Source organism: Plecotus auritus (assembly GCF_963455305.1).
Source record: "Plecotus auritus genome assembly, chromosome: 7".
NCBI lineage: Eukaryota > Metazoa > Chordata > Mammalia > Chiroptera > Vespertilionidae > Plecotus > Plecotus auritus.
The window spans coordinates 72,632,168-72,659,139 of NC_137774.1; the positions used below are offsets into that span (position 1 = coordinate 72,632,168).

Here is a 26,972-nt window from a genome sequence, read left to right on the forward strand (position 1 = left end):
CGGACCAAGGTGAGGTGCCGGTTGCTGTCATTGGGGCAGCCTCTGGTGGTTACTGAAAATTCTTTGCTCTTGCGCAACGTCGTCCCGCCTGGCACTCACACCTGCTGCCTGCACCCGAACTTCTCTCAGGGCTTCTCCCCCTCCCTCTGCTCCTGAGGGGCAATTGGGGCTAGCAGCCACCTCTCACACCCACAGCCGGTGTCGGCCCCGTTTGCACCCGCTGACGACGCTGGTCCCAGGTGCGAGCGCTGTCAGTGGGTGCGAGTGGTGGCTGCCGGCCCTGATCACCCCTGAGGGCTTCTCCACCTCCCCCAGCTCCTGAGGGGGGATCGGGATAGCAGCCACCACTTGCACCTGCTGACGGTGCCGGCCCTGCTCGCACCCACTGCTGGTGCCAGCCCAAATCGCTCCGCGCCGTCAGAGGGCGTGAGTGGGGCTGGCAACGTCAGTGCATAGGAACAGCAGCGGTGTGAGCGGGGCTGCCACAGACAGGAGACCAGAGGTCACTGCGGGAGGGGCTGGGCGAGGGTGCTGAGGATGGGCCGAGACCCATCCCTGTGCCCACCGCAGCCTCGCAGCCCACAGTTCCTTTCAGGGTGCACAAATTCGTGCACTGAGCCCCTAGTGAGAACTAATAAATGACATCAGCAAAGTTGCAGGACACAGAATCAATATGCAGAAATCTGTTCAGAATTCTATATACTAAAATAATGATCAGAAGAAGATATTAAGAAAACTATCCCACTTACAACAGCATCAAAAAGTGTAAAACACCACCCTGGCCAGATAGCTTTGTTGGTTAGAGCATTGTCCTAATATACCAAGGTTGAGGTTCAATCCCTGGTCAGGGCACATATAAGCAGCAAGTAATGAATGCACAGATAAGTGTAACAACGAATCCATGTCTCTGTTTCTGTCTGTCTCTTTCTCACTCTCTAAAAATCAATAAATTAAAAAAAGTATTAAATATCTAGGAATAAATTTTTAAAAATATTTATTGATGAAAGTATTACATATGTCTCCTTTTATTCCCAATATCTAGGATTAAATTTACCCAAAGAGGTAAAAGACCTGAAAACTGTAAGACACCAAAGAAAGTAACTGAACAAGATACAAATAAATGGAAGGATATATCTTGCTCATAGATGGAAAGAATTAATTGCTAAAATGTCCCTGCTACCTAAAAATAATATACAGATCCTATGCAATCCCTATCAAAATACCAATGGCATTCTTCTCAGCATCAGAACTAATCCTAAAATTTATATGGAACTACAAAGGACTCTTAATAGCCAAAGAAATCTTGAGAAAGAACAAAGTAGGAAGTATTATGCTCCCTAATATCGAACTATACTACAAAGCTACAATAATTAAAACAGTATGATACTGGCATAAAAAAATATATAGACTCATGGAATAGAATAGAGAATACAGAAAAAATTCCTTGCTTATAAGGTCAATTAATCTATGACAAAGGAGGCAAGGATATACAATTGGGAAAAGACAGTCTCTTCAATAAGTGGTGCTGACAAAACTATGAAATTGGACTACTTTCTTACATCATATATAAAAATAAACTCAAAATGGATTAAAAACTTAAATGTTATACCTGAAACCATAAAACCCCTAGAAGAAAACATAGGCAGTATACTCTTCACTATAGATCTTACCAATATCTTTTTGGATATACCTTCTCCAGCAAGTGATATAAAAGAAAAACTAAGAAAAAACAAGTAGTCCAATTTAAAAATGGGAAGAGAACCTGAGTAGCCACTTCTCTAAAGAGGACATAAAGATGGCCAAGAGACATGAAAAAATGCTCAACATCACTAATTGCCAGGAAAATGCAAACTAAAACCACAATGAGATATCACTTCATATCTGTCAGATGGTTACTATCAATAAATCAACAAACAACAAGTATTGGTGAGGATGTGGAGAAAAGGGAACCATTGTACACTGTTGGTAGGATTATAAATTAGTGCAGTCACTATAAGAAACAGTGTGGAGATTCCTCAAAAAAAAAAAAAAAAATTTAAAAACAGAGCTACCGAAGAAAAACCAAGATGGCAGCATAGGTAAACACCTGAACTTGATGCCATGCACAACCACTTCAAAACTACAACTAAAAGACAAAATGGACATCATCCAGAACCACAGGAAGGCTGGCTAAGTAGAAATTCTACAACTAGAAGGGAAGAGAAAAGCACACTGAGACTCAGAGGAACTGCGGAAGTAAAGTGCAGAGGTACAGAGGCACGCGCGCTGAGAGGGCTGGCAACTGAGTACGCGGCTGGCTTTTTCAATCAGCAGGGAGACACAAGCTCCCAACTGCTCTGAACTCCAGTTCCGGGTGAGACTCTGGAGACCCAGACTCATACGGGGAAAAACTGGACTGTCTGGCAGCGGGCAAAACTCAAGGGCGGCTTTCTCTCAGAGGTGCTTGCAGCGATTACCAAGGGACACTGAAACCCGGGGCCTCTTAGGGCAGGGCTGACAGGAAGCCATTGCTATATGCTCAGCCCTGAGACTCCACCCCATCCAAGCTGAGCGCAGAGGCTTTTGCATATGAATGGCCTGGTCCTTTGACATCTAAACTTACCTAGGAAACTGCAGCTGAGTCAGAAAGACCCAGAACATCCAAAAGAAGGCCCAAGGCCCCACAGCAGCTTGCACTGCTTCACAGCTGGGCCTCATCTGGGCACCTCCAAAACCCAAACAAAGAAGAGGAATCTGCAGATCTCTCTGTAGCTCCTGCTGGGTGGCCTCAGGCAGAGGCTAAATTAGCACCTCCTTGGAAATCCAAGAGCCAGTGTACCCAGGGGTCAAAGTAGGACCATCCAGATTACAACTCCTCAGATCCATAAGGGACACAATCAAGGGGCAGACTAAGTGAGCCCCAAAGCCCCACTGAAGCAAGTCTTGCCCCATAAGGGTGTCTCCTGCACAGAAGACACCAATGGCACAGAAGACAACAGCACAGAAGACAACAATGGCATCAAAATACCAATGGCATTCTTCTCAGCATCAGAACTAATCCTAAAATTTATATGGAACTACAAAGGACTCTTAATAGCCCATTGTAGACACAGCTGATCCTCACAGCTAATTGGCCTGGAGGTCAATTCCTCCCAGTGATACCAACAACAGTCAAAGCTTAACTACAACAAGACTGTGCACACAGCCCACAAAGGGGTGCACCAAGAGTGTCGACCTCAGGTAACTGGGGAGGCTGAGCCACTGGGCCCTAGAGGACACCTACCACACAAAGCCACTCTATCAACTCAGGGAAGCAGCCAAAACATGGAGACAAAGAAACACAGGTCACAAAAGAAAGAAATGGAGGAAAGCAAACTACTGGATATAGAGTTCAAAACCACGGTTATAAGGATTTTCAAGAATTTTCTAGAAAAGGCTGATAAATTTAGCGAGACCCTCGAGGATATGAAAAAGGACCAACTAGAAATTAAACATACACTGACTGAAATAAAAAATAATACACAAAGATCCAACAGCAGACAAGAGGATCGCAAGAATCAAGTCAAAGATTTGAAATACAAAGAAGCAAAAGACACTCAATGGGAAAAGCAAAAAGAAAAAAGAATCCAAAAATATGAAGATAGTGTAAGGAGCCTCTGGGACAACCTCAAGCGTACCAACATCCAAATTATGTGGGTGCCAGAAGAAGAGAGAGAGCAAGATACTAAAAATATATTTAAAGAAATAATGACAGAAAACTTCCCCCACCTGGTGAAAGAAATAGACTTACAAGCCCAGAAAGCACACAGAACCCCAAACAAAAGGAATCCAAAGAGGACCACACCAAGACACATAATAATTAAAATGCCAAGAGCAAAAGACAAAGAGAGAATATTAAAAGCCGCAAGAGAAAAACAGTTAGTTACCCACAAGGGAGCACCCATACGACTGTCAGATGATATCTCAACAGAAACTATGCAGGCCAGAAGGGAGTGGCAAGAAATATTCAAAGTAATGAATAGCAAGAACCTACAACCAAGATTACTCTACCCAGCAAAGCTATCATTCAGAATTGAAGGGCAGATAAAGAGCTTCACAGATAAGAAAAAGCTAAAGGAGTTCATCACCGCCAAACCAATTTAATATGCAATGCTGAAAGGTATTCTGTAAGAAGAGGAAAAAAAAGAAAAAGGTAAAGATAAAAATTATGAACAACAAATACATATCTATCAAGTGAATCTAAAAATCAAGTGAATAAAAAATCTGATGAACAGAATAAGCAGGTGAATATAATAGAATCAGGGGTATAGAAAGGGAGTGGACTGACAATCCTTGAGGGGAAGGGGTGTGGGGGGTGCGGGAAGAGACTGGACAAAAATCATACACCTATAGATGAGGACAGTGGGGGGGGGGTAAGGGCATGGCGGGGGGTGGGAACCGGGTGAAGGGGAGCTATGGGGGGAAAAAAGAGGAACAACTGTAATAATCTGAACAATAAAGATTTAAAAAAATGCTATGGAAAAGAATAATAGGAAGACATAATTTAGATATAGATATATATTTAAAAGCATATCACCTCATATTGTATATTCAAATTCATAAAGCTGGACATACTAGTTACATAATTAATAAATAAATAAATAAATAAATAAATAACAGAGCTAACATACGATCCAGCAATTTATTTAAAGAAATCATAAACACTAATTCAAAAAAGTATATGCCCCTGTATGTTCCCTGCAGAATTATTTTCAAGAACTAAGATATGGAAGTAACCCAGATGTCCATAAAGAGATAAATGGATAAAGATTTGACATATATATGTGTGTTATATATATACACACATACAATAAAAAAGAATGATATCTTACCATTTCTGACAACATGGATGAACCTATAGGTTATTATGCTAAGTGAAATAAGTCAGACAAGAACAAATACAGTATGATCTCACTTATACATGAATCTAAAAAAAAAATAAATGAAAAAATAAAACACAAACAGACCCATAGATATACAGAATAAGCTGACAGTTGCCAAAAGGGAGGGGGTAGAAGAATGGAGAGGGGAAGAATACACAGATATCTTTATTTATTTATTTAAAATACTTTTATTGATTTCAGAGAGGAAGGGAGAGGGAGAGATAGATGGAAACATCAATGATGAGAGAGAATCATTGATTGGCTGCCTCCTGCATACCCCCAACTGGGGATTGAGCCCGCAACTCAGGCATATGCCCTTGACCGGAATCAAACCTGGGAGGGATCCTTCAGTCCACAGATCAACGCTCTATCCGCTGAGCCAAACCAGCTAGGGCTCTTTAAAAGGAAATCTTTAAAAGATTATTTTTACAATTTCTGTTTGGAAAACACTGGTTTTCAAAAACAGTATTTTCTCAAGCTTTGCATTTTTTTGTTAGTTCATATAATTTAATCTACATATGTGTTCTTATCCCCTCAATGCCCTCCCCCAACCCCAAGCTTTGCATTTAAAAAAAATAAAGTAAAATATAAGCTAGTGCTCTTCATTTCTGGCAAAAAAACGAACAAGCAAAAAACAAGACAAAAAAAACCCATACCTATATCTAAAAATAAATAACCAATCTGTTTTTGATTATGGGTTTGAGTAGCAAGTAGATTAAAGAGGATATTAAAACAAAAAGCAAGGCCCTGGCCAGCTGAAGGGTCAAGGTGTGATTCTGGTCAAGGGCACATAAGGCTTGATCACAGCCTTGGTTGCGGCATGCTGGAGGCAACCAATCAACAAGTCTCTCACATAGATGTTTCTCTTTGTCTCTCCCCCTCCTTTTCACTCTCTCTCTCTAAAAAAAAACAAACAAAAAAACCCACCTCAATGGGGAAAATATCCTCAAATGAGGATTAACAAAACAAACTAACAAAAAGACACACCAAAAAAACAAAGGCAGGTACATCCATGATGGATCCCTGGCACCTACCGCAGACGCAGGCTCCCCCTTGGATTCACTGGCATCTGGCTCAGTGTCCTCGGTCTTGACCTCAGTCTTCATTTCCAGCATTGGTATTTCTGGTCCTGGCTGCTGGGAGTTGGTTTCAGCACTGGCCACTGATGATGGAGTGGGTACCCTGTTCTCAATGCTGGCTGCTGCCTGGGAAAGCTGTAGAAAAACCACAATCATTTATCTCTGTTAACAAAACAATATCTATGATCTTAAACTCTGCTGCTGGTCATCCAATATACAGTTTTGTGTTAACATTTCTCAATACTAACCTAATAAGCATCCCTATTTGAGAGAATTGAAGAACAAAAGTTCAAATAGGAGTTCTAGAGGAAGACAACATCAGGCAGAAACACAATTGATTTCTTGCTAAATATACAGAGATGGAAGAGTAGAGCTTTCTACATGTGGGTATGAAATTATTTCCTGCAATTTTTCTACCTAAGCCATAGAAAGAACCCTCTATTTTAAAATTAATTCCTTCCAGCAATATCATCAATGTTTATGATTAAAAGCGGAATTATAAATATACTCGTGACCCGGTGCACAGATTCGTGCACATTGAAAGGAAATTAATTAGAAGGTGGCCGGCAGGATGGGACTGGGCTAGACAGACCACAACCTGGAGCCAACCACCCGCAGTCCCTCCCTGGCGTCTGCGGAATGAGCAGGGTCCCTCTGGCAGGTGGGGTCCCTCAGCCTGGCCTGTGGGGATCGGGCCAAAACCAGCTCTCCGACATCCCCCCACAAGGGGTCCTGGAGTGTGAGAGGGTACTCTGCAAAGTTGCTGTTGTACATACAGGGTGTGGAATGCAAACACAAGTGTGCAGTAAACCAGATTTGGGGCCGATGGTTCCCCAGCAACAACATAACCCATGGCCAAAGGTGGTATCGCGTGGCCCTGTGAGGAATTGGGCTCCCTCCTCTCTGGTTTCGGGGTGCGTCACCCGAGAACCAATGCTGCCAAGTCACTGTGTTGAGTGTCTGCAACCTGGTGGTCACTGTGCATCATAGCGACTGGTCTCACGATAGGAGGGACACTTAGTATATAAGCCCTTTATATATATACTAGAGGCCCGGTGCATAAAATTCGTGCATGGGGGTGTGTGTCCCTCAGCCCAGCCTGCACACTCTCCAATCTGGGAGCCCTAGAGGGATGTCTGACTGCCCATTTAGGCCCAATCCCAGTAGGACTGCTGGCTCCCAACAATCCAGGACTGTTGGCTCCCAACTGCTCACCTGCCTGCCTTCCTGATTGCCCCTAACTGCTTCTGCCTGACAGCCTGATCACCCCCTAACCATTCCCCTGCCAGCCTGTTTGCCCCTAACTGCCCTCCCTTGCAGGCCTAGTCACCCCTAACTGCCCTTCCCTGCAGGCCTGGTTGCCCCCAACTTCCCTCCTCTGCCAGCCTGGTCACCCATAACTGCCCTCCCCTGCAGGCTTGATCACCCCCAACTGCCCTCCCTCGCAGGCCTGGTCCTTCCCAACTGCCCTCCCCTGCTGGCCTGATTGCCCACAACTGCCCTCCCTTTCAGACCTGGTCCCTCCCAACTGCCCTCCCCTGCTGGCCATCTTGTGGTGGCCATCTTGTGTCCACATGGGGGCAGCCATCTTTGACCACATGGGGGGCAGCCATCTTGTGTTGGAGTGATGGTCAATTTGCATATGACTCTTTTATTAGGTAGAAGATAAGTATATATGTAGGAGGAGGAATAAAGTACCTATATGAAACAAGAATATAAAATTAGCTTGTTAACTGCAGGAACAGTGTTGGGATGTGGCAGAGAAATAGGCAAACATTAAGAGAAGGAACCACTAAAGGAATTATAAATTTTCAAAGCCTTATCCAAGGTAGTTTAAAGTAAACCAACAAAAGATAACATAAAATTAGAAAGGCTTTGGAGAAATAGAAATAGTAATGCTATCTTGGGATTGTTGTTGAGATTAATTTTGACATTTAATAAATACCTTCAGTCCCTAAGAAGAAAAGTTAATGTATTTCAGGGGGAGAGGGGTTTCTAAGTTAGACTGATAAGAAAATGGATATTAAGATTGATTTTAGTGATAACTGGGGAGGGAGGTGAGGCAACAAGAGGGCAGCCTTAGGTCCCTGGGTCAGTGGGGCAACCCAGCCTAGGAGAGCCACCCAGACTGGGCACCTCCAGCAGGTCCACGAAGGACTGGGAAGATTTGAGCCACAGGGAGTACTAACTTGGATCTGCCAAGTTGTCATAAAAAAGAAAAGGCTTGCAGACTGAAAACAAGGCTGATAGGCAAGGTCAAAGCATATATAATCAAGAACATGACCACATCCTTAAATGTTAGGAGAAAAACTACCAAAACTCAGAAGACATAAATCTAGGACCAGCTGTGGGCAAACTACGGCCCGCGGGCCGGTTCTATCCGGCCTGTGGAGCCGAAAGAGCGGAGGGTTCTCTTGCTCTCCCCTCTGCTCCTTTACTTTGAATTTATATTAGTTCACACGAACACTCCATCCATGCTTTTGTTCCGGCCCTCCAGTCCAGTTTAAGAACCCATTATGGTCCTCGAGTCAAAAAGTTTGCCCACCCCTGATCTAGGACAGATAATGGGAAACAGACTGCTCTTAAAAACAAAGGCAGTCTGAGAGAAACCAAGATGGCGGCATAGGTAAACACTTAACTGCTGCCTCGCACAACAATATCAAAACTACAACTAAAAGACAAAACAGACACCATCCAGAACCACAGGAAAGCTGGCTGAGTGGAAATTCTACAACTAGAAAAAAAGAGGAAAGCACATTGAGACTCAGAGGAGCTACAAAAGGCTGAGGTACGGAGGCTCGCACGCGGAGAGGACGGGCGGCTGTGTGCACGGGTGGCCGAGTGCTTGGCTGGCTTTCTAAAGTGGGAGGGAGAAGGAAACTCCCAACTGCAATGAACTCCAGTCCCGGGCGAGACGCTGGGAAACCAGACTCATTCGGGGGGAATCTGGACTGTCAGGAAAAAGAAAGCACACTGAGACTTGGGAGCTGCGGAAGGTAGAGGTCTGGAGGCGCGCGCAGAGAGGACTGACTGCTGAATGCATGGGAGCCTGAGTGCGCGGCTGGTTTTCTAAAGCAGGAGGGAGACAGAAGCTCCCGACTGCGTTGAACTCCAGTTCCGGGCGAGAATCTGGGAACCCCGACTCATTTGGGGAGAAACTGGACTGTATTGTATGGCAGCGGGCGAAACTCGAGGGCAGCTTTCTCTCAGAGATGCTTGGAGCGATTACCGAGGGAAACTGAGACCCAGGGGCCTCATAGGGCAGGGCTGACGGGAAACCAAGGCTGTCTGCTCTGCCCTGAAACTCCACCCCATCTAAGCTGAGCACAGAGGCTTTTGCAATTTTGCAAGTCTTGTCTCATTAGAGTGTCTCCAGCACAGAAGTTCTCCCAGTGTAGACACAGCTGATCCTCACAGCCAATTAGCCTGGAGGTCAATTCCTCCCAGTGATACCAACAACAGTCAAAGCTTAACTTCAACAAGACTGTGCACACAGCCCACAAAGGGGTGCACCAAGAGTGTCCACCTCAGGTAACTGGGGAGGCTGAGCCACTGGGCCCTAGAGGACACCTACCACACAAAACTACTCTACCAACTCAGGGAAGCAGCAAAAATGTGGAGACAAAGAAACAGATCACAAAAGAAAGAAATGGAGGAAAGCAAACTACTGGATATATAGTTCAAAACCACGGTTATAAGGCTTTTCAAGAATTTCCTAGAAAAGGCCGATAAATTTAGTGACACCCTCGAGGATATGAAAAAGGACCAACTAGAAATTAAACATACACTGACTGAAATAAAAAATATTATACAGAGACCTAACAGCAGACTAGAGGAGCACAAGAATCAAGTCAAAGAGTTGAAATACAAAGAAGCAAAAAACACTCAGCCGGAAAAAAAAAAAAAGAATCCAAAAATATGAAGATAGTGTAAGGAGCCTCTGGGACAACTTCAAGCGTACCAACATCCGAATTATGGGGGTGCCAGAAGAGAGAGAGCGAGATAGTGAAAACCTATTTGAAGAAATAATGACAGAAAACTTCCCCACCTGGTGAAAGAAATAGACTTACAACTCCAGGAAGCACACAGAATCCCAAACAAAAGGAAATCAAAGAGGACCACACCAAGACACATCATAATTAAAATGCCAAGGGCAAAAGACAAAGAGAGAATATTAAGAGCAGCAAGACAAAAACAGTTAATTACCTACAAGGGAGCACCCATACAACTGTCAGATGATTTCTCAACAGAAACTATGCAGGCCAGAAGGGAGTGGCAAGAAATATTCAAAGTGATGAATAGCAAGAACCTACAACCAAGATTACTCTATCCAGCAAAGCTATCATTCAGAATTGAAGGGCAGATAAAGAGCTTCACAGATAAGAAAAAGCTAAAGGAGTTCATCAACACCAAACCAGTTTAATATGAAGTGCTGAAAGGTATTCTTTAAGAAGAGGAAGAAGAAGAAAAAAGTAAAGATAAAAATTATGAACAACTAATACATAATTTCCTCCATTTCTTTCATTTGTAATACATATCTATCAACAGTGAATCTAAAAATCAAGTGAATAAAAAAATCTGATGAACAGAATAAACTGGTGAATATAATAGAATCAGGGGCATAGAAAGGGAGTGGACTGACAATTCTCAGGGGGAAAGGGGTGTGGGGGGTGCGGGAAGAGACTGGACAAAAATCGTACACCTATGGATGAGGACAGTTGGGGGGAGGTAAGGGCAGAGGGTGGGGTGGGAACCGGGTGGAGGGGAGCTATGGGGGGAAAAAAGAGGAACAATTGTAATAATCTGAACAATAAAGATTTATTAAATTAAAAAAAAATAAATAGAGGTAGTCTAAAAATTCTACAGAGGACTCACGTATTATTTCTTTAGAATTGCTGATTTTTGCAAACTCATATAAGTAAGCATGATAATAAGTCATGTCCCGCCAAACACGGCCTTTCAGTTACTTTTTGGGGTGGCACCAAGATTGTATAACAACTTCATAGCAGAATTAAAAAAAAAAATTTTTTTACTGATTTGAGAGAGAGAGAAAGAGAGAGAGAGAGAGAGAAAGGAGTGGAGTAAAAGAGAGAGACATCGATTTTTTGTTCCACTTATTCATGGATTCACTGGTTGTTTTTTTGTATATGCCCTTACTGGAGATTGAAGCCACAAGCATAGGGATGACACTTCAACCAACAGCCAGGGTCATCACGACAGAATTATTTATGGGAAAGTTCTCATTAAGAGTCTCAGAACAAAGATGACAGAAAGGCTTACCGGTGTGCCAGGAGGCTGGGTGTGCACAGGCGTTGGCTGCTGCTGTGATGACTGAGGGGTGGCCACAGATGGGGGCTGAACTGGGGTCTGAGGCTGCGGGGTCACCTGGGCTGCTGCCTGGACTGTAGGAGTGCTCTGGGCTTGACTAGCACTGGGCACTGAGCCAGGAGTTGGGGTAGGAGTCTGCCCGGAAGACGACACAGGAGTCAATGGCTGGGTGGGAGCTGCTGGCTGGGGAGGAGTCATCACAGGTGCTGTTGGATGCTGTAGAGATGGCATGCCAGCGGCTGTGGAAGCAGGAGGTGGCGTCTGGTGCAATGGTGATTGTGTCACTGGTGGACAAGGCAGCTGGGACCCAAGCATGTTCAGAGGGTTAGGAAGAGCAGCACCAGGCACCTGTCCCTAACAGAGGAAACAGAGTATGTTAAAATTACGTCCCCTATTTGGAAATGTGGCAAAAACTTTGAAGAATTTAAATGTGTGAAAATCTAATCATGGTTTCTTGAAGAGGCCTGCTGGTTTCAGGAGCATGTTCCATTTGCAAAAATCTATCTAGTGGTACACTTATAATGTGTACTTTCCAATAAAGTTAATGCTATGTTTCTTCTATTTTGATTTATATAACTGTCGAAATTTCTGGTTTAAACAAACATGTTCACTCAGCTTACTAGCTTCATGCTCCATAATATCCACCTACAGCTAAGACCAACAGAAAAGATATTTATCTTAAAAAAAAAGAAGTTTCAGTGCAGTGATCTCTGCTGAGGACATGCTTCAGAGTATCTGTAGACCTTGAAAAAGTGATTCCAAATCACTGATCTAGAACAAGGGCTAAAAACTACTGCCTGTGGCCAAACCCAGTTAGCTGCCTATGTCTGTAGTAAAGTTTTATTGAAACATAGCACGTCCATTCATTTGTGTAGGAATGAACATGGCTGTGATTTTCTCCCACAATGGTGGAGGTTAATAGTTAAGACAAAGAGTCTATGTATGGCCCACAAAGTAAAAAATATTTACAGGACATATTTGCTGACCCCTGTTCTAGAGCAATGACATGTTATGGAAATTAAGAATTAATGAATAGGCATTTAGAGAGTAAATTTAGAATAGTCAATTACTTTTATTCAATATTACTTCATGTTAAAAAATTAAAACACGAACTCCATATTTTAGAGGAAGGTTTGGCCTATTTTAAATGCATGTACATATTCATACAGCAACACTACTATACTATAACAACAAAAGGGTTTTAAAAAGGCAGTAAAATGGAGAGAAACACTTCGATTGGTTGCCTCCTGTACATGTCCTGGTGAGGGCCTAGGCTAGGGAGGGAGGAGCCTGCAACCAAGGCATGCTTCTGAATAAAACAAAAAATACAGAATAAATGCCCGGGCACAGTGGCTCAGTGGTCGAGCAAAGACCTATGAACCAGGAGGTCACTATTTGATTCCTGGTCAGGGCACATGCCCGGGTTGCAGGCTCGATCCCCAGGGGGTGGTGCAGGAGGCAGCCGATCAATGATTCTCTCTCATCACTGATGTTTCTAGTTCTCTTTCCCTCTCCCCTTCCTCCCTGAAATCAATAAAAAGATATATTAAAAAAAAAAGGCAGTAAAATGAATGGAAAATAGTTCTCTACAACTTTAGACTGAATAAGTAAAAACACATTGAATAAAAGGATAACTACGCAACTGATCCAGTTAGCCTGACTTCAGCTGGATAGTTCAGGGACAGGTAACAAGATACACAAACCAAAAATCATTAGCAGTGAACTCATGGGGCCCTTCCTTACTCACTTTTTAAAATTCAGTGTCTCTCATGATTTGCATATGAAACTTAGAATTTAAAAGACACAAGTAAAAACCAAGAAAAAGACAACAACAAAAATCAAAATGCAAAAGCACACAAATCAAAAAACCACAAACCACTCTAGTTTTATATGAAGTTCACCCCAAGATGTTAAGAGTCATTCCAAACAAGGTAAAAATGACAGGATAAAATAAGGACAGTATCAAGAGATGCTAAAAGATAAAAATCAAATGTGTAGTCTAGAATTCTAATTTCCATGAAAAAAGACATGCTCAGGTCAGTAGGAAGCTGGGGCTGTATCAATGTAGGTGGCCCAAAGGCAAACGGTACCTGTGACACGCCTGTCTGGGCCGCTGGCTGCCCCATGCCTACATTGTTCACACTCATTGCCCCACTGGATGAAGGGAACTGGTTCTGAGGCAGGAACTGGTTCTGTGTGGGCGCCTGGGCCATCATGTTGTTGGCATGTGCACCCATCATGTTTGGAGGCTGAGGCATTCGGGAAGGAGAAATGGCCATCTAAAAGACAACAAGCATCATTGAGAATTCAGAGGACAAAAGCCAAAGTATTTAAGATAAAGTAGAAGAGACGGACATCTTCAAATCCTCCCTCCCTCTTGGGAAAAGAAAGATCACTCACTAAGACCGAGGCACTTCGCCAGCTTTCTCATGCGAAGTATCTAATGAGTGGGCTTCAGATTGTCCTCTGGATAGAAATCAATAGCATGCTATAATTTAAAGTTCAAGGTATTTTTTCTGAGTTCTATGAAGCATTTAGAAAGCAGCGGCAGGAGAGTAAGCTCTAGGAGTCAACAGACACTGACAAGTCCCTCTTGGCCACAAATCTAAGGCTGCCTATTCCATCTATAGAACTCCATCTTCTCAAAGAGTCATAAGTCCCTATGAAATTGGCATTCAAATAAAATAAATAATCGTCAAATAATTTTCACTACAGCCCTAACCAGTTTGGCTCAGTGGATAGAGCGTCAGCCTGTGGACTGAAGGGTCCCAGGTTCGATTCCGGTCAAGGGCATGTACCTTGGTTGCGGGCACATCCCCAGTAGGGGGTGTGCAGGAGGCGGCTGATCGATGTTTCTCTCTCATCGATGTTTCTAACTCTCTATCCCTCTCCCTTCCTCTCTGTAAAAAATCAATAAAATATATTTTAAAAAAATAATAATTTTCACTACAGTAATGAAGATGAGAGAGAGAGAGATATGAAAGAAATAAAGCATAACCAAAATCTAAAGGAACAGGTACCATAGGATTCTAGACAATCTACAATTTCACTGCTTAGAGAATTTTCCTTATTTGGGCAAGGCCTTCTCAGCACAGTTAAGGCAAGCAGGACTTACCCCTGGAACGGAGCCCATGCTGTTCATTGGGACAGAGTGGTTCATGGGGGATGCTGCGCGCGGTCCCATGGGAGCTTGTGGCAACTGTACATTCCCCAAAGACATCGGATTAAATGAATTCATCCCTGTAAAGTATCCACAATAGTTCATTAGAAAAAGCATCCACAGGGAAACAGAATTACAACTTGCCCAATAAACTCTAAGCAAAATAAGATGGAACACATACATAACACATACAAGTGAAAGGAAATCACCCAGTTAATCAGATGATTAAGTAACAGAATTTTCATATCCAGGAAAAATGGCATCAATGCTGGTGAGGGTGGTATGGTGGGGATGGGAGTGGGGGCAGGGCAAAATGAGGAGATAAGGGCAGAAAGCCCGGTAAACCACAAAAAAATAAGGCTGAGGAAGCACTAATCAGCATGGCAGGACCGTGATCAAAAAGCATCAAAGTGATAAGGAGACGAGGCTACATCGGGAATATGTTCCCACCAACTATGGAAGAGGCGTTAAGTAAGGCCAGGGCACCAATCTGAGCCAACCTCTCACTAACGCGTGCTGGAGCATCTGGTTTCCGTCTTCTCTCCTGCAGGAAGCCCATTCTCATCCCCTCCACCCCCACCCCCACACTGGCCTCCTAGTTCTTCAGCTGGGTTTATATTTATTGTTAGAATCTGGGATAAGACTCAAAATACGTTTTTAATTTTGCAAGCAAGTTAAGTGTTTAGGAAGCACCCAAGGGTGGTAAGTTCTCAGCCTTCTCTTTACAGATGAGAAAAATCTCATGTTTGCAGTACCTTTGCTATCCCGCGGCTGCCCATAGTTCGCAGAAATGTTACACCATGAAAGACACCTCACTAGCTGCTAAGTGTTTCTAGACCACGGCCTCTCCTTTTTTGTAATTTCCTACAATCCTCTGTAAACTCTTTCCTTTATATTATCAGTTTATCTACCATGTCTACCAGTTTATCTACTAGTATGCAGTAAGATTACAGCAAACTTTAAAAATGACCTTTTCTCCCCTCCCAAACTACTAACAGCAGAACCAAGCCTTGCTTTAAAATCTTTGGGTAATGTCACCACCTTATTTCACAACCTGTAAAAAACACCTTACTGTTCAAGTCTCAATTAGACAAAAACTATAAAAGGTTTGAAATGCCCCTGGTCCCCAAACTCCCAAACTAAAATGATAGCTTCAACCAAGCAAAAACCACAGAATTTCAACCTGAGAAAGAAAATTTAAAAGTTGTTGAGACCAGCTGCCAGTACCCCAGCCTGATGTAGACTCTCTGAGTGTCAACCCTGCTGGCTAGGCTTGAATACCTGCACTCACAGGGCCCAGAGCAGCCATTGCGCTTTCTCCACCTCACCCTCAGTGCTGCTCGCTGCCCCAGGACTGGCCTGATGCTCTCCTTTCACACATTCAGAAATGTTTCCTTCCCCCACCTACAATGTTTTGTAAGACTCTTCCTAAAAGTAACGAACTCTCTTGAATCTAAATATAACTGATATTCATACTGCCTGTGGAAATGCTCATCAACAATAAGGAATGTACGGAAAAAGAAGCGCTATCCTATATAATAAAGAGGTAATATGCAAATTAACCCTCACGTCCTCACAAGAGGGCTGCCTACAACCAGGCTGGCAGGGGGGTTAGTGAGAGATGACCAAACGACTGAACAAGCAGGCTGCGTGGGGCAACCAGGCCGGCAGGAGGGGGCAGTTGGGGCAACCAGGCCAGCAGGGGGGGGGGGGGGCAGTAAGAGGTGACCAGGCTGGTGGGGGTGGGGGAGGGGGTGGGCAGTTAGGGGCGACTAGGAGGGCAGGGGTGTGTGTGTGTGCAGTTGGGGGCGACCAGGTCGGCGGGGGGGCCAGTAAAGGGTGATGAGGCGGGGGGGGGGGGCAGTTAGGGGAGACAAGGCAGGTAGGTGAGCAATTAGGAACCAGCGGTCCAGGATTGTGAGAGGGATATCTGCCTGCCAGTTTAGGCCCGATGGCAGTTGGACATCCTCCAAGGGGTCCTGGATTGGAGAGGGTGCAAGCTGGGCTGAGGGGACACGCCGCCCCCCCGGCATGAATTTCATGCACTGGGCCTCTAGTAAAGAAATAGAGAAAAAGAGGAGAAAAAGAAACAATACACTTTGTGGCTATTGAATGGTAAACAGAAATATGATTCACAGCAATAGTTAAATACCTTGAGAAACCTGCATGCGATTCACTGGCAGGGGCATGGGCCCATCTATAATGACAGGGAAAAAAACGGTTATTTAAAATAATCCTTGATTGAGGAATAAGGAATTTATCCTTGAGTACTTCAAACTTAAAGGAAAAACCAGTCAACAGGTCCCAAAGCACTGTACATTTGATGCTCGCAAACCCTTTAAAGGACCTCCTCATGAGAGACTCAATGTCTAAACATAGGCCAATGTACAAGGTCATGACCACTATCAGTCTCCAAAATGTGGGCTTCCTGAAAACATAATTCTATATACGTAGAAACACCCCCCAAATACAGAAGGAAAAACAAGCAAACAAAGGGCTGATAGAAGGAAATGAAGTCCTTACTTGGAGGTCTCACAGGTTGTGACTGTGGTATCCCAGGGGGCTGCGCCCCGGGGGCTGGTAAGGCTGGCTGGTTACCCAAGATGCCTTGTTTGTGTAAACGCGATCTCCGTTTTTCTTCTAGTTCTTTTTGTATCTTGTAGATTTTCTCTGCTAATAAGTGATAGTATTCATCCTAAAGAGCAATAACATTAGGCAGACAAAACTATAAAAAATGAATGATCTGGTTTGTATGTTTTAAAAAACTAATGAACTTTTTTATTAAGTACACTGACAAAGGTAAGTGTTCAACACTTCTAACTAATAAACCAAAGGCCCAAATTCTTGAACTAGTTACATTACAGGATTTAATAGACAGTAGGTATTAAATGCATGTTACATTTCATTCCACAGTTGAATATTCACTGGTGCTGGCAATAACATAGTATAAGCATAACAAACAACGCCCACATGGATGTGGACATGACATCCATGGACAAAATGCTATTTTGTATACCTCATTTACCTGTAATGGTGATACTATAGTAAACAAAGAGAGTTGTGAAGGGACCCAATTTTTTTTTTTCAGAGAGGAAGGGAGAGGGAGAGAGAGAGAAAGAAACACCAATGATAAGAGAGAATCACTGATCGGCCTGCCTCCTACAGGCCCCACATTGGGAATCAAGCCCGCAACCCAGGTATGTGCCCTGACAGGGACCTCCTGGTTCATAGGTCGATGCTCAATCATTGAGCCACGCCAGGCAGATGGGACCTAATTTCTTATCTGCTAAGTCTCTCTGGTCAGGCTCCTCAAGGTAATGGGCCTACCCAACTAACACATCCCTATTTCCAGACAAATCAGCCAGACAGATGTAGTTATATCTACCACAGGTATGTGAGGGCTAGAACAAGTATGGCAACCTACCCGGCTGTTGGCAGACTCATACATGTCCCCTTCCACTTTCTTAGCGTAGGCTACGAGGTTCTCCATGCGGCGATCCTTCAGGGCTGCAGGGTCAGGTGTTGGGAAGATGGCTTGGACGCTAGGAGGACAACACACTCTATCAATACATCAGTATCTTGCCATTTTATATGTGACATGGAAAGAGAAGCTTATCTACCTACAGGGGTGATACACTGTTGAGAGAAATCCCAAATCTCTCTTGCCTAGGATATGAGTACACAAATGAAGTCATTCTCTAGAGACAATACTAATCTGTTGATTTATCTGTAAGTCCAAAACAATATTTTGCTATTAGCAATAAATGCTAGGTCATCTCAAGAATAATACAATTTTTTAAAAAGTATTTTTATTGATTTTAGAGAGGAAGAGAGAGGGAAAGATAGAAAAATCAATGATGAAATAGGATCATTGATTGGCTGCCTCCTAACACACCCCACACTGGAGACCAAGCCCACAACCCAGGCATATGCCCTGACCGAGAATTGAACTGTAACCTCCTGGTTCATGGGTTGATGCTCAACCACTGAGCCACACCAGCTGGGCAAGAATAATATGATTTTGAATTCCTACTTTTAAATTATTACAAAAAAAATTTATTAAAATAATGAAAACTTTGAGAGAACCATTGGTTAACTTCACCTTCAATTTAACTAGTTTGTGAAAGTTAACTATTAACTTCCTGCATGTTCACTGACTATATATATGATAGTACTATCATGCCATCTGTATTCACTAGGCAAATTTCCTCAATTCTCAGGGATCTCCAGAAACATAATCTTGAGCCATAAAATAAGGCAAAGCTTCTGAGCTAATCTCAGCTCCCTCGTGTATCCCAGAGCTCAGAGGACATATCTGGCTGCACTGGGAATGTTGGCCTCTGTGACATGGCTCACAGTTCATGCTCCTCTATAGGGTAGAGCTATGAATGCTCTGGTGCCCCTCACTGGGGATGCAGGGCCTGGGATTCTCTGGCCTGCCAGCAGTGTCCATGGTTCCCTAAAAAAGGATGTTGAGTCCCTACAGCTACTAGGGTACTATCACCTGGAACCACTTAGGAATTAAATCAGATACTGATGAAAGTGCAAAACTGTCACAATGCTATCAGCCACAAAATGTTTCTGTCACATGTGAATAATGGGTGAGGTGGAAACGTACAGTTTATGCACTAGATGGCTCCGCAGGTCCTGGGTGACATGTTCATGCCAGCCTTTCCGAACGCCAGTGCTGGAAGTAGGTGCTGCTGTTGGTATAGTGCTGAGGGTTCCAATGTTTCCAGAGTTTGAGCCATCATTCATCAGTGGGCTACGGGAAGAACAAGAACTTCATCCATCTATTAAAGTGACTCAAATGTGCTTCATTTAAGTAAGGCCTTCAGCCATATGAGACTTAAAAAGTTTAAGTTAGGAGAGCCAAGTGATGAATGTACAACAAAATTGAAACCATGTTTTATCTATTATCTGCTCTGCATTTATAATTAAAAGAAAAATAGCATGCCTCTACCCAAACTATCTTCTCTGCCTCACATTTAGAAAGAATCATGGCGTTTTGTGTGATTCCCAGCCCATTTTCATGTGTGACTATCACATAGGAGCCAATTGAAACATGGGTCTTACTTTGTGGCCCCAAGGGAAGTTGGAAGAGCTGATTCTGAAATCAAGTTTGGTGGCTGCTGATCTGTTGTTATTCCTCCTGCTGGAATGTTCATTGGGTTATTTCCTTTAAAAACAGAAAAGAAATCAACTTCTAAATTATAATATACACTTAAGAGTTCAAGTCACTATATGAATAAGCAGTTCTTAATGAGTTATAATAATAAACACTATGGCAGGAACTCTGGAAGTTATATTTTCAATAATGGTGATTGACTTATAATACAAGTTCAGTTGCAGACTCCTTCCCACTGTATTATATAATTAAAATAAGACAGTTTTATGGAGGCTGGATGGTAAAATAAGTATACTATAAGGCTGTGGAAAAAATTAGAAATGATCCATTTCAGCTTTAGATTTTGATCCTGGCTTTATTAATATCATGCCCTAAACAACTAAACTGACTTGTCACATATATGTGTCATCTATTTTTTTGTATATCAGAAAATAAAACCATAGATACTAAGTGTAGGTGAAAAGCATAAAAGGTCAATTTGTCTACAGTATTCATTTTATAGGATAAAAGAAGTTAACAGTCTTATCCCAAATTAAACCATCAATAGGAATGGAGTTAGAATAGAATTCAGGTCTTAGGACTCCAAACCAATCTCCTGGTCAGTAGAAGTTAGATATACATTAGGGCAGTTGCTTTCCAAAAAGCAACAAATGAGCCGAAACCGGTTTGGCTCAGTGGATAGAGCGTCAGCCTGCGGACTGAAAGGTCCCAGGTTCGATTCCGGTCAAGGGCATGTACCTTGGTTGCGGGCACGTCCCCAGTAGGGGGTGTGCAGGAGGCAGCTGATCGATGTTTCTCTCTCATCCATGTTTCTAACTCTCTATCCCTCTCCCTTCCTCTCTGTAAAAAATCAATAAAATATATTAAAAACAAACAAACAAACAAACAAAAAGCAACAAATGAGATGTTTTCAAAGAGCCATTTTTAAGGTAAAATACTAAAAAAAAAAAAAAAGAGAGAGAGAGAGAACAAAATGAACACAATAACCATGATTTAACTTGACTGACATAACTGCTTGGCTTAAGCCTAAGTTTAAAAGGACTATGTTGATTTAGCCCTAGCTGGTTCGGCTCAGTGGATAGAGTGTCAGCCTGTGGACTGAAGGGGTCCAGGTTCAATTCTGGTCAAGGGCACATGCCCAGGTTGCGGGCTCGATCCCCAGTAGGGGGCAAATATTTAACATTATATATATATATATATATATATATATATATATATATATATATATATTAAAAGGACTATGTCGATTTAAAGAAAAATATTAAGTAAACAATATGCAGAGGTGGCAAAAATTTTGGAGATATGTAAACAAAAGACCAAACACTGGCAAATAATGGGATAAGATTACACTAGGCAATACTAATACACTGGTACACAGAGAAGGCTGAGACAGGAGAGATTTTCTGAGACTCCTGTTAATCGGTCCATGTCCCGGTTGGTCACTTCCAGCTGTGGGATAACCCATAACCAAGACGTGCTGGAAATGGTAGACCATCTATAAGTTATCCTATATAATAAAAGCCTAATATGCAAATCTACTGAACTGTGGAATGACGGGTGGAATGACCGGTTGCTATGATGCGCACTGACCACCAGGGGGCAGACGCTCAACACAGGAGCTGCCTCCAGCCCGCAGGCCCCAGGCCAGCCAAGGTGGGTGCGGGGTTGGGTGGGGGGGGGAGCAATCACCCCACTGGTTGCCCCACAGATTGGCCCTGATTGCCCACCAGGCCTAGTGCACTGGGCCTCTAGTCCATTAAATAAATGATGTACTGAGAGTCAATGCAAGTGGTACAATCATAATTCTAACTTGTGAGACTTTGCATTCTGAGCCATATGAAGTGCCCTTTATGAAAACTGTCCAGACAGAAGTGGCACAAGCAACAAAAATGTCAGGCAAATGCTACTCTTTCAACAAGCCTGTAACATATTCCGTGATTGGAAATGTTTGCCTTTTCCTGGAAGTTTTTTTTTTCAATTTACAAGATACCATCACCATAATATATACATTTATTAATTTGAAGTTAAACTGAAAACAGCCTCTGGTTCCAGGAAGACTTGTCATTTCCATGCCGTATTAGGACAAAGAAGTTTTCAAGAGTTCCTTCACTTACCCAAGGGGTTGAGAGTCCTCATCTGCTGGTGAGTTTGAGGCTGTGCTGGTTGCTGGCCAGAAACCTGAGGCTGCAGCTGCGTCTGGGGCTGGTTTAGGTAGGGAAGTCCAAGAGCAGCATATGCTCGCTGCATGGAGCTGGGGTCTATAGGATTTGGGTTACTTAAAGAAGTAGCATTCTGCTGGCCTGTACCAACAGAACCAATTGTGTTCTGAATTCCACTAGCTGGAGACCCCAGGATGGCTAGAACAACAAACAAAAAAACAAACAAACAAACAAAAAAGGTAAGCAATAGAGAGAAGCCCATAAATTATTTTAAAACTACTGAGAAACAAGTAAAAATTTATCAGAAGACTATATGTCATGAAGTATTAGAACAAGTCTACCAAGAAAGGAGGTGTGCAGAGAGAAGGATCCTATTCTATTCATCTATTCTGCATGCCAGTAGCTGAGGAGCACAAAGCTGAAGAAAATCCAAGCTTCTCTCTTAGAAAATAACAGACCATAATATCAGAGATCACTTAATAAAAATTATTATGTATCAAAGTCTCAGAATAAGAATAAGTCAGTTCTAGGGGAGTGGCAAACATGATAACAGAAAATGTTTTGATTCTTTTTTTTTTTTTTGGGGGGGGAGGGGTCTCCAGCCATCACTGAGATTAACTAACAGGCATCCCCCTCCTGCTGCCACTCCCCCTGGGTCCTTCACTGCTCACCTGTACAAGTCAGAAGGATTAATAAAAGGAGCAGAGGTGATGTTCAATCACTTATTAATAAATCTATGATGTGATCTTCTAAATAACAATATCATTAATTCCTTGAAACTTATGTGTACAATGACTGCATTAACACCACACCTTTCTTTCCTACGAGTTTCCTATGCAGGAGGGCACCATGCTGAGCTCTCTGACTATGTAAAGCTAATCAAGAAAGAATGTACTTGACTGACTGACTGATCTAGTTGAAATTAATAGATAGAAAGAGGCTTGAATTTTCCTTTAGCCAGGTGTCATCTCAGCTTCACTGATATTCAAGACCTGGACTCTACCTCCTGCAACCACCCTTAGCTTCTCTAAAGGAAAATCTATGACAACATAAAGAACCTCATTCCCAATAGCTTCAAAGTTAACTGACAGATGACCCCAACTTGCAAATCCTTGGTCATTTCAAATACAATTCATCAGTCCGTCCGTCCATCCATCCATCCAAATGTTCTTATTTGGTGAGCAGTTACCATATAATAAGTTTTATGACATACTATTTATTCTTAAGAGTTCCCTTCTGTCCAACTTCCCCAAACTTTAGAGTTATATTATAAATAGCTGATAAAAATGATACTATAACGTATGATTTTTAATACATAAGATACTATATACTAAGGCCTTTTTTCAAAATCAGACCATTATGTGTTTATCTTCTCACATTTAACCATCAGTGCAACTATAACATAAACAAACTCAAATACTTACCAGAGTAACTTAATTAAACTGAAATGTGTGAAAAAACTTGGTAATTACACATTCCATACTGCTAACTTTTCTAATAAAGATATTCAGATCTCAAACTCATTAATGTTCATTAGTTACAATTACACACACCAAGCATCTCATTACAATAAATGAAAAGATTCCCAAGGTGCACTTTATGACAAGCGTGTAGCTAAAATAAATCACAAAGAATATCTTTATTTTTTTCTAATAGTATTTCCCAAAACTTTAATCATGTGCTCACTGTACTCCTGAAACCAACATGCTAAATTTTCTAAAAGCACTATGATGTAAAAAGGAAAATAATAATGGTAGGATGATTTATTTTTCTATCACCTTGTGGTTTAAGCAAGAAGAGACCCAGACTACATTTGTTACACATAATGATCAATTGTGGAAAGGAATTTAAAAAAACAAAACAAAGTATGTATACAGCTTTGCATTTCTATGTGAAGATGCAATAGAAATGCTTTAGTGACAAGTTCTATTATATTCCACTTTCATCTACACTTCCTCAAATACCATCCTTTTATTTTTTATTTTTTGGTTAATCCTCACCTGAGCATATTTTTTCCCATTGATTTTAGAGAGAGTGAAAAGGAGGCAGAGAAAGGGGGAAAAAGGGAGAAGGAACACTGATATGAGAGACACACGTAGATTGGTTGCCTCCCACATGCGCCCTGGGGCTGGGGATCAAAACTGCAACCCTTGACCAGGAATTGAACCCAAGACCCTTCTGTGCTCAGGCCAATGCTCTAACCACTTAACACCAAGCCAGGGTCCAAAATGCCATCCTTCAAAATAATAATAATAATAATAATAATAATAATTCTTTATTGTTGGAAGTATTACATATGTCCCTATTTTCCCCCATTGACCCCCTCTAGCCTGCCCTGCCCCAGGCCCTCCCTGCCTGCCCCATTGTCTGTCCATGGGCCATGCATATATGCATGCAAGGTCCTTGGTTGATTACCCCCCACCCACCCGTCCTCCTCTGCCTTCCCTCAGATTCCCCAGTCTGTTCCATGCTTCCATGTTTCTGGATCCACTCTGTTCACCAGTTAATTTTGTTACTTAGATTCTACGTGAGTGAGATCATGTGATACTTGTCTTTCTCTGACTGACTTATTTCACTTTGCATGATACTCTCCAGGTCCCTCCATGCCGTTTCAAAGGATAAGAGATTCTTCTTTTTTACTGCTGCATACTATTCCATGGTATAATGTACCACAGCTTTTTTATTCACTCATCTACTGATGGGCACTTAGGCTGTTTCCAGATCTTAGCTATTGTAAATTGTGCTGCTATGAACATGGGGTGCATACATTCTTTCTGATTGGTATTTCAGGTTTCTTAGGACATATTCTTGGAAGTGGGATCACTGGGTCAAATGGCAGTTTCCTATTTAATGTTTTGAGGAAACTTCATACTGTTTTCCATAATGGCCACACCAGTCTGCCAAATGCCATCCTTTTAGCCAAAATGTCCCCATCTTAGGGAGAATTCTATTCCCAAGTCCAAGGTATTTTTCAGGGCAGCCAGACAATCCCATGGAAGCTGCTGACATGGTCACTGTAGTTGTGTTTATGTTAAAAAGCATTTATTTCCTAAATATAAAACATTACTATATTTTTAAAAAACATACCTATCAAGAGACAAGCAAATATTTGGAACTTGGCATTTGTAACAATCAGAGGCAAGGAAAACATAGTACAAGCAAAAGATGTCTGACATTTAAGCATGGCCCAATTTGAGTCCAAATGCTGCTAGTAGATGACATACTACTTCAGAGTAAGAAAACACAGACATTTATTATTGGGGTGATGATTGGTTGAAAGGGTAGTTATCAGGTAAAAGCCATAAACTCCAAAAACTCCATTTTGGGAGCTCAAGATGCTACCATCCCTCCATGAACATTTTCCTGATCTCTCTCTTGGGCAGCATTCTTCCCCGAATTCTCACATTACCTACTAGGGCTCTGCTTCTCTTTGGGCATTTACACTTCACATATTCACTTGCTCACTCTACCAATTAAGTTAGTACAGATTGTTTGCCAGGCACTGCTAGGCTTCAGGATACAGTGTGAGCACAAAGATGCACTCATGGAGCACAGAATGTTGGGAGAGACAATAGACTAATCACTTAACAAATGTAAAACTGCAGCTCTCTATCAGAGAAGATCATGCTCATCTCACCTTCCTTGTACATTCCCTGAGGTGGGACCAATGTGTGACTCATCTTGACTTTGTATGCCGAGGTGCCTTGTAAAGTCCCCTGCAGAGTTCAAGTGAGCTGTAGCAGTCTAGCAGAATGACTGGCCTTCTTCAGACACCTCCTACCCCCAGCCCTGCAGCACTGAGTTCTTTTTTATATATATATATATATTTTATTGATTTTTTACAGAGAGGAAGGGAGAGGGATAGAGAGTTAGAAACATCGATGAAAGAGAAACATCGACCAGCTGCCTCCTGCACACTCCCTACTGGGTATGTGCCCGCAACCAAGGTACATGCCCTTGACCAGAATCGAACCTGGGACCCTTGAGTCCACAGGCTGACGCTCAATCCACTGAGCCAAACCGGTTAGGGCAGCACTGAGTTCTTCATGCTGAACAAATTTTAACGAGTGCTAAGAACAGCAATGCTTCATCTGGCATCATTGATAATGAGGCTGTCCACATTAATCAATTTTATACATTACTGACGTTTATCTCCTTAAATGTCAAAACCTCTTATTCTTTTTACCATTTTTACATCTTTTTTCCCCCCTTTCTTTGAGCTAATGCTATACATTTTCATACACAATCAACTGCCATGTCACACACTGCTGTATTAGTTGGCATTCCTGCTACCAGCACATCTTCAAACCATTCCCTGACACCGCCACTGCCCCATTACTCCCCTTCTGTCACAGCTTCATCAGGATCCCATGACCTAGGAAACAAAAGGCTATGCTTCATAGTGGTCTGTTTCCAGGACTCACTGTCACTTTTCATGTAGATCCAAGGCAGTCCTTCCCTATCGAGCACAAAGACAGTTTTTCTGTAGGTTCCATGCATAGTATACTAACTTGCAAACTGAGTTCACCAGGAACTTCAGTCCCCAATCATTCTCAATAAAACCGAACTCAATTGAAAATCCAACAAAAATTGACACATTCCAAAGATTTGTGAGAGTGGTGGGAGACATACCATTAAGCAGGCAAAGAAACTACTTACTATCTAGTCACCACTAAGATTTCTACTGAAAAAGTTGTGCTGGAAGTTACTCAGGCCTGTATACACATCTCTGCAGAGTTGCTCCCACACAATGCCTTGCAGGTGCCATGCATGCCAGGCCTGCCTTCCTTTCCAGCATCTTCTTGTACACAGTACAGGACATGATAAAAGAGAACATCCTAGCCCAGTTGTTAGGCCTCCCATCAATCCACCATTGAGCAAGAATGTACAAACCAAAAAAAAAAAAAAAAAAAAAAAGGGCATGCACAAACCTTCCAACAGTTTTTCTTTAGAAGCCAAACGACTCAGGAGCGAGAAACACTATGTTATGCAGAAGAGCAAGGACAACACTGTTCTGATCAAACACATCACCAATGGTTGGTACTTACATCAGGGACAAACAAGCCCACCACTCTGTCCCTATAGCCATTTAAGTTCTACTACCTCCTCTGCTCCCCATGCCAATAACAGTCTGTCAAAAGAAGTGTCTGAGAATCTCTGAGACCTCTCAGATGGAACAAGAGCCTGTTCAACAAACACTTACTGAGTACCTAAGAG

The 26,972-nt window shown here is 42.5% G+C and overlaps 1 protein-coding gene across 5 annotated transcripts in view; it reads right to left on the reverse strand.

Moving 5' to 3' along the window:
• The window catches only part of CREBBP (CREB binding lysine acetyltransferase), a 158,396-nt gene that overhangs the window by 39,267 nt on the left and 92,157 nt on the right, over positions 1-26,972 (reverse strand). For all 5 annotated transcript variants that reach the window (XM_080680087.1, XM_080680091.1, XM_080680090.1 and 2 more), the window contains 10 exons: positions 21,711-21,953; positions 19,545-19,647; positions 19,087-19,233; positions 17,893-18,010; positions 16,992-17,163; positions 16,621-16,665; positions 14,424-14,548; positions 13,399-13,587; positions 11,261-11,662; positions 5,936-6,115 (listed from right to left, as the gene is read on the reverse strand). In XM_080680087.1, the coding sequence (XP_080536213.1) occupies positions 5,936-6,115; positions 11,261-11,662; positions 13,399-13,587; positions 14,424-14,548; positions 16,621-16,665; positions 16,992-17,163; positions 17,893-18,010; positions 19,087-19,233; positions 19,545-19,647; positions 21,711-21,953 (1,724 nt within the window). The remainder of the gene's footprint in view (positions 1-5,935; positions 6,116-11,260; positions 11,663-13,398; positions 13,588-14,423; positions 14,549-16,620; positions 16,666-16,991; positions 17,164-17,892; positions 18,011-19,086; positions 19,234-19,544; positions 19,648-21,710; positions 21,954-26,972) is intronic.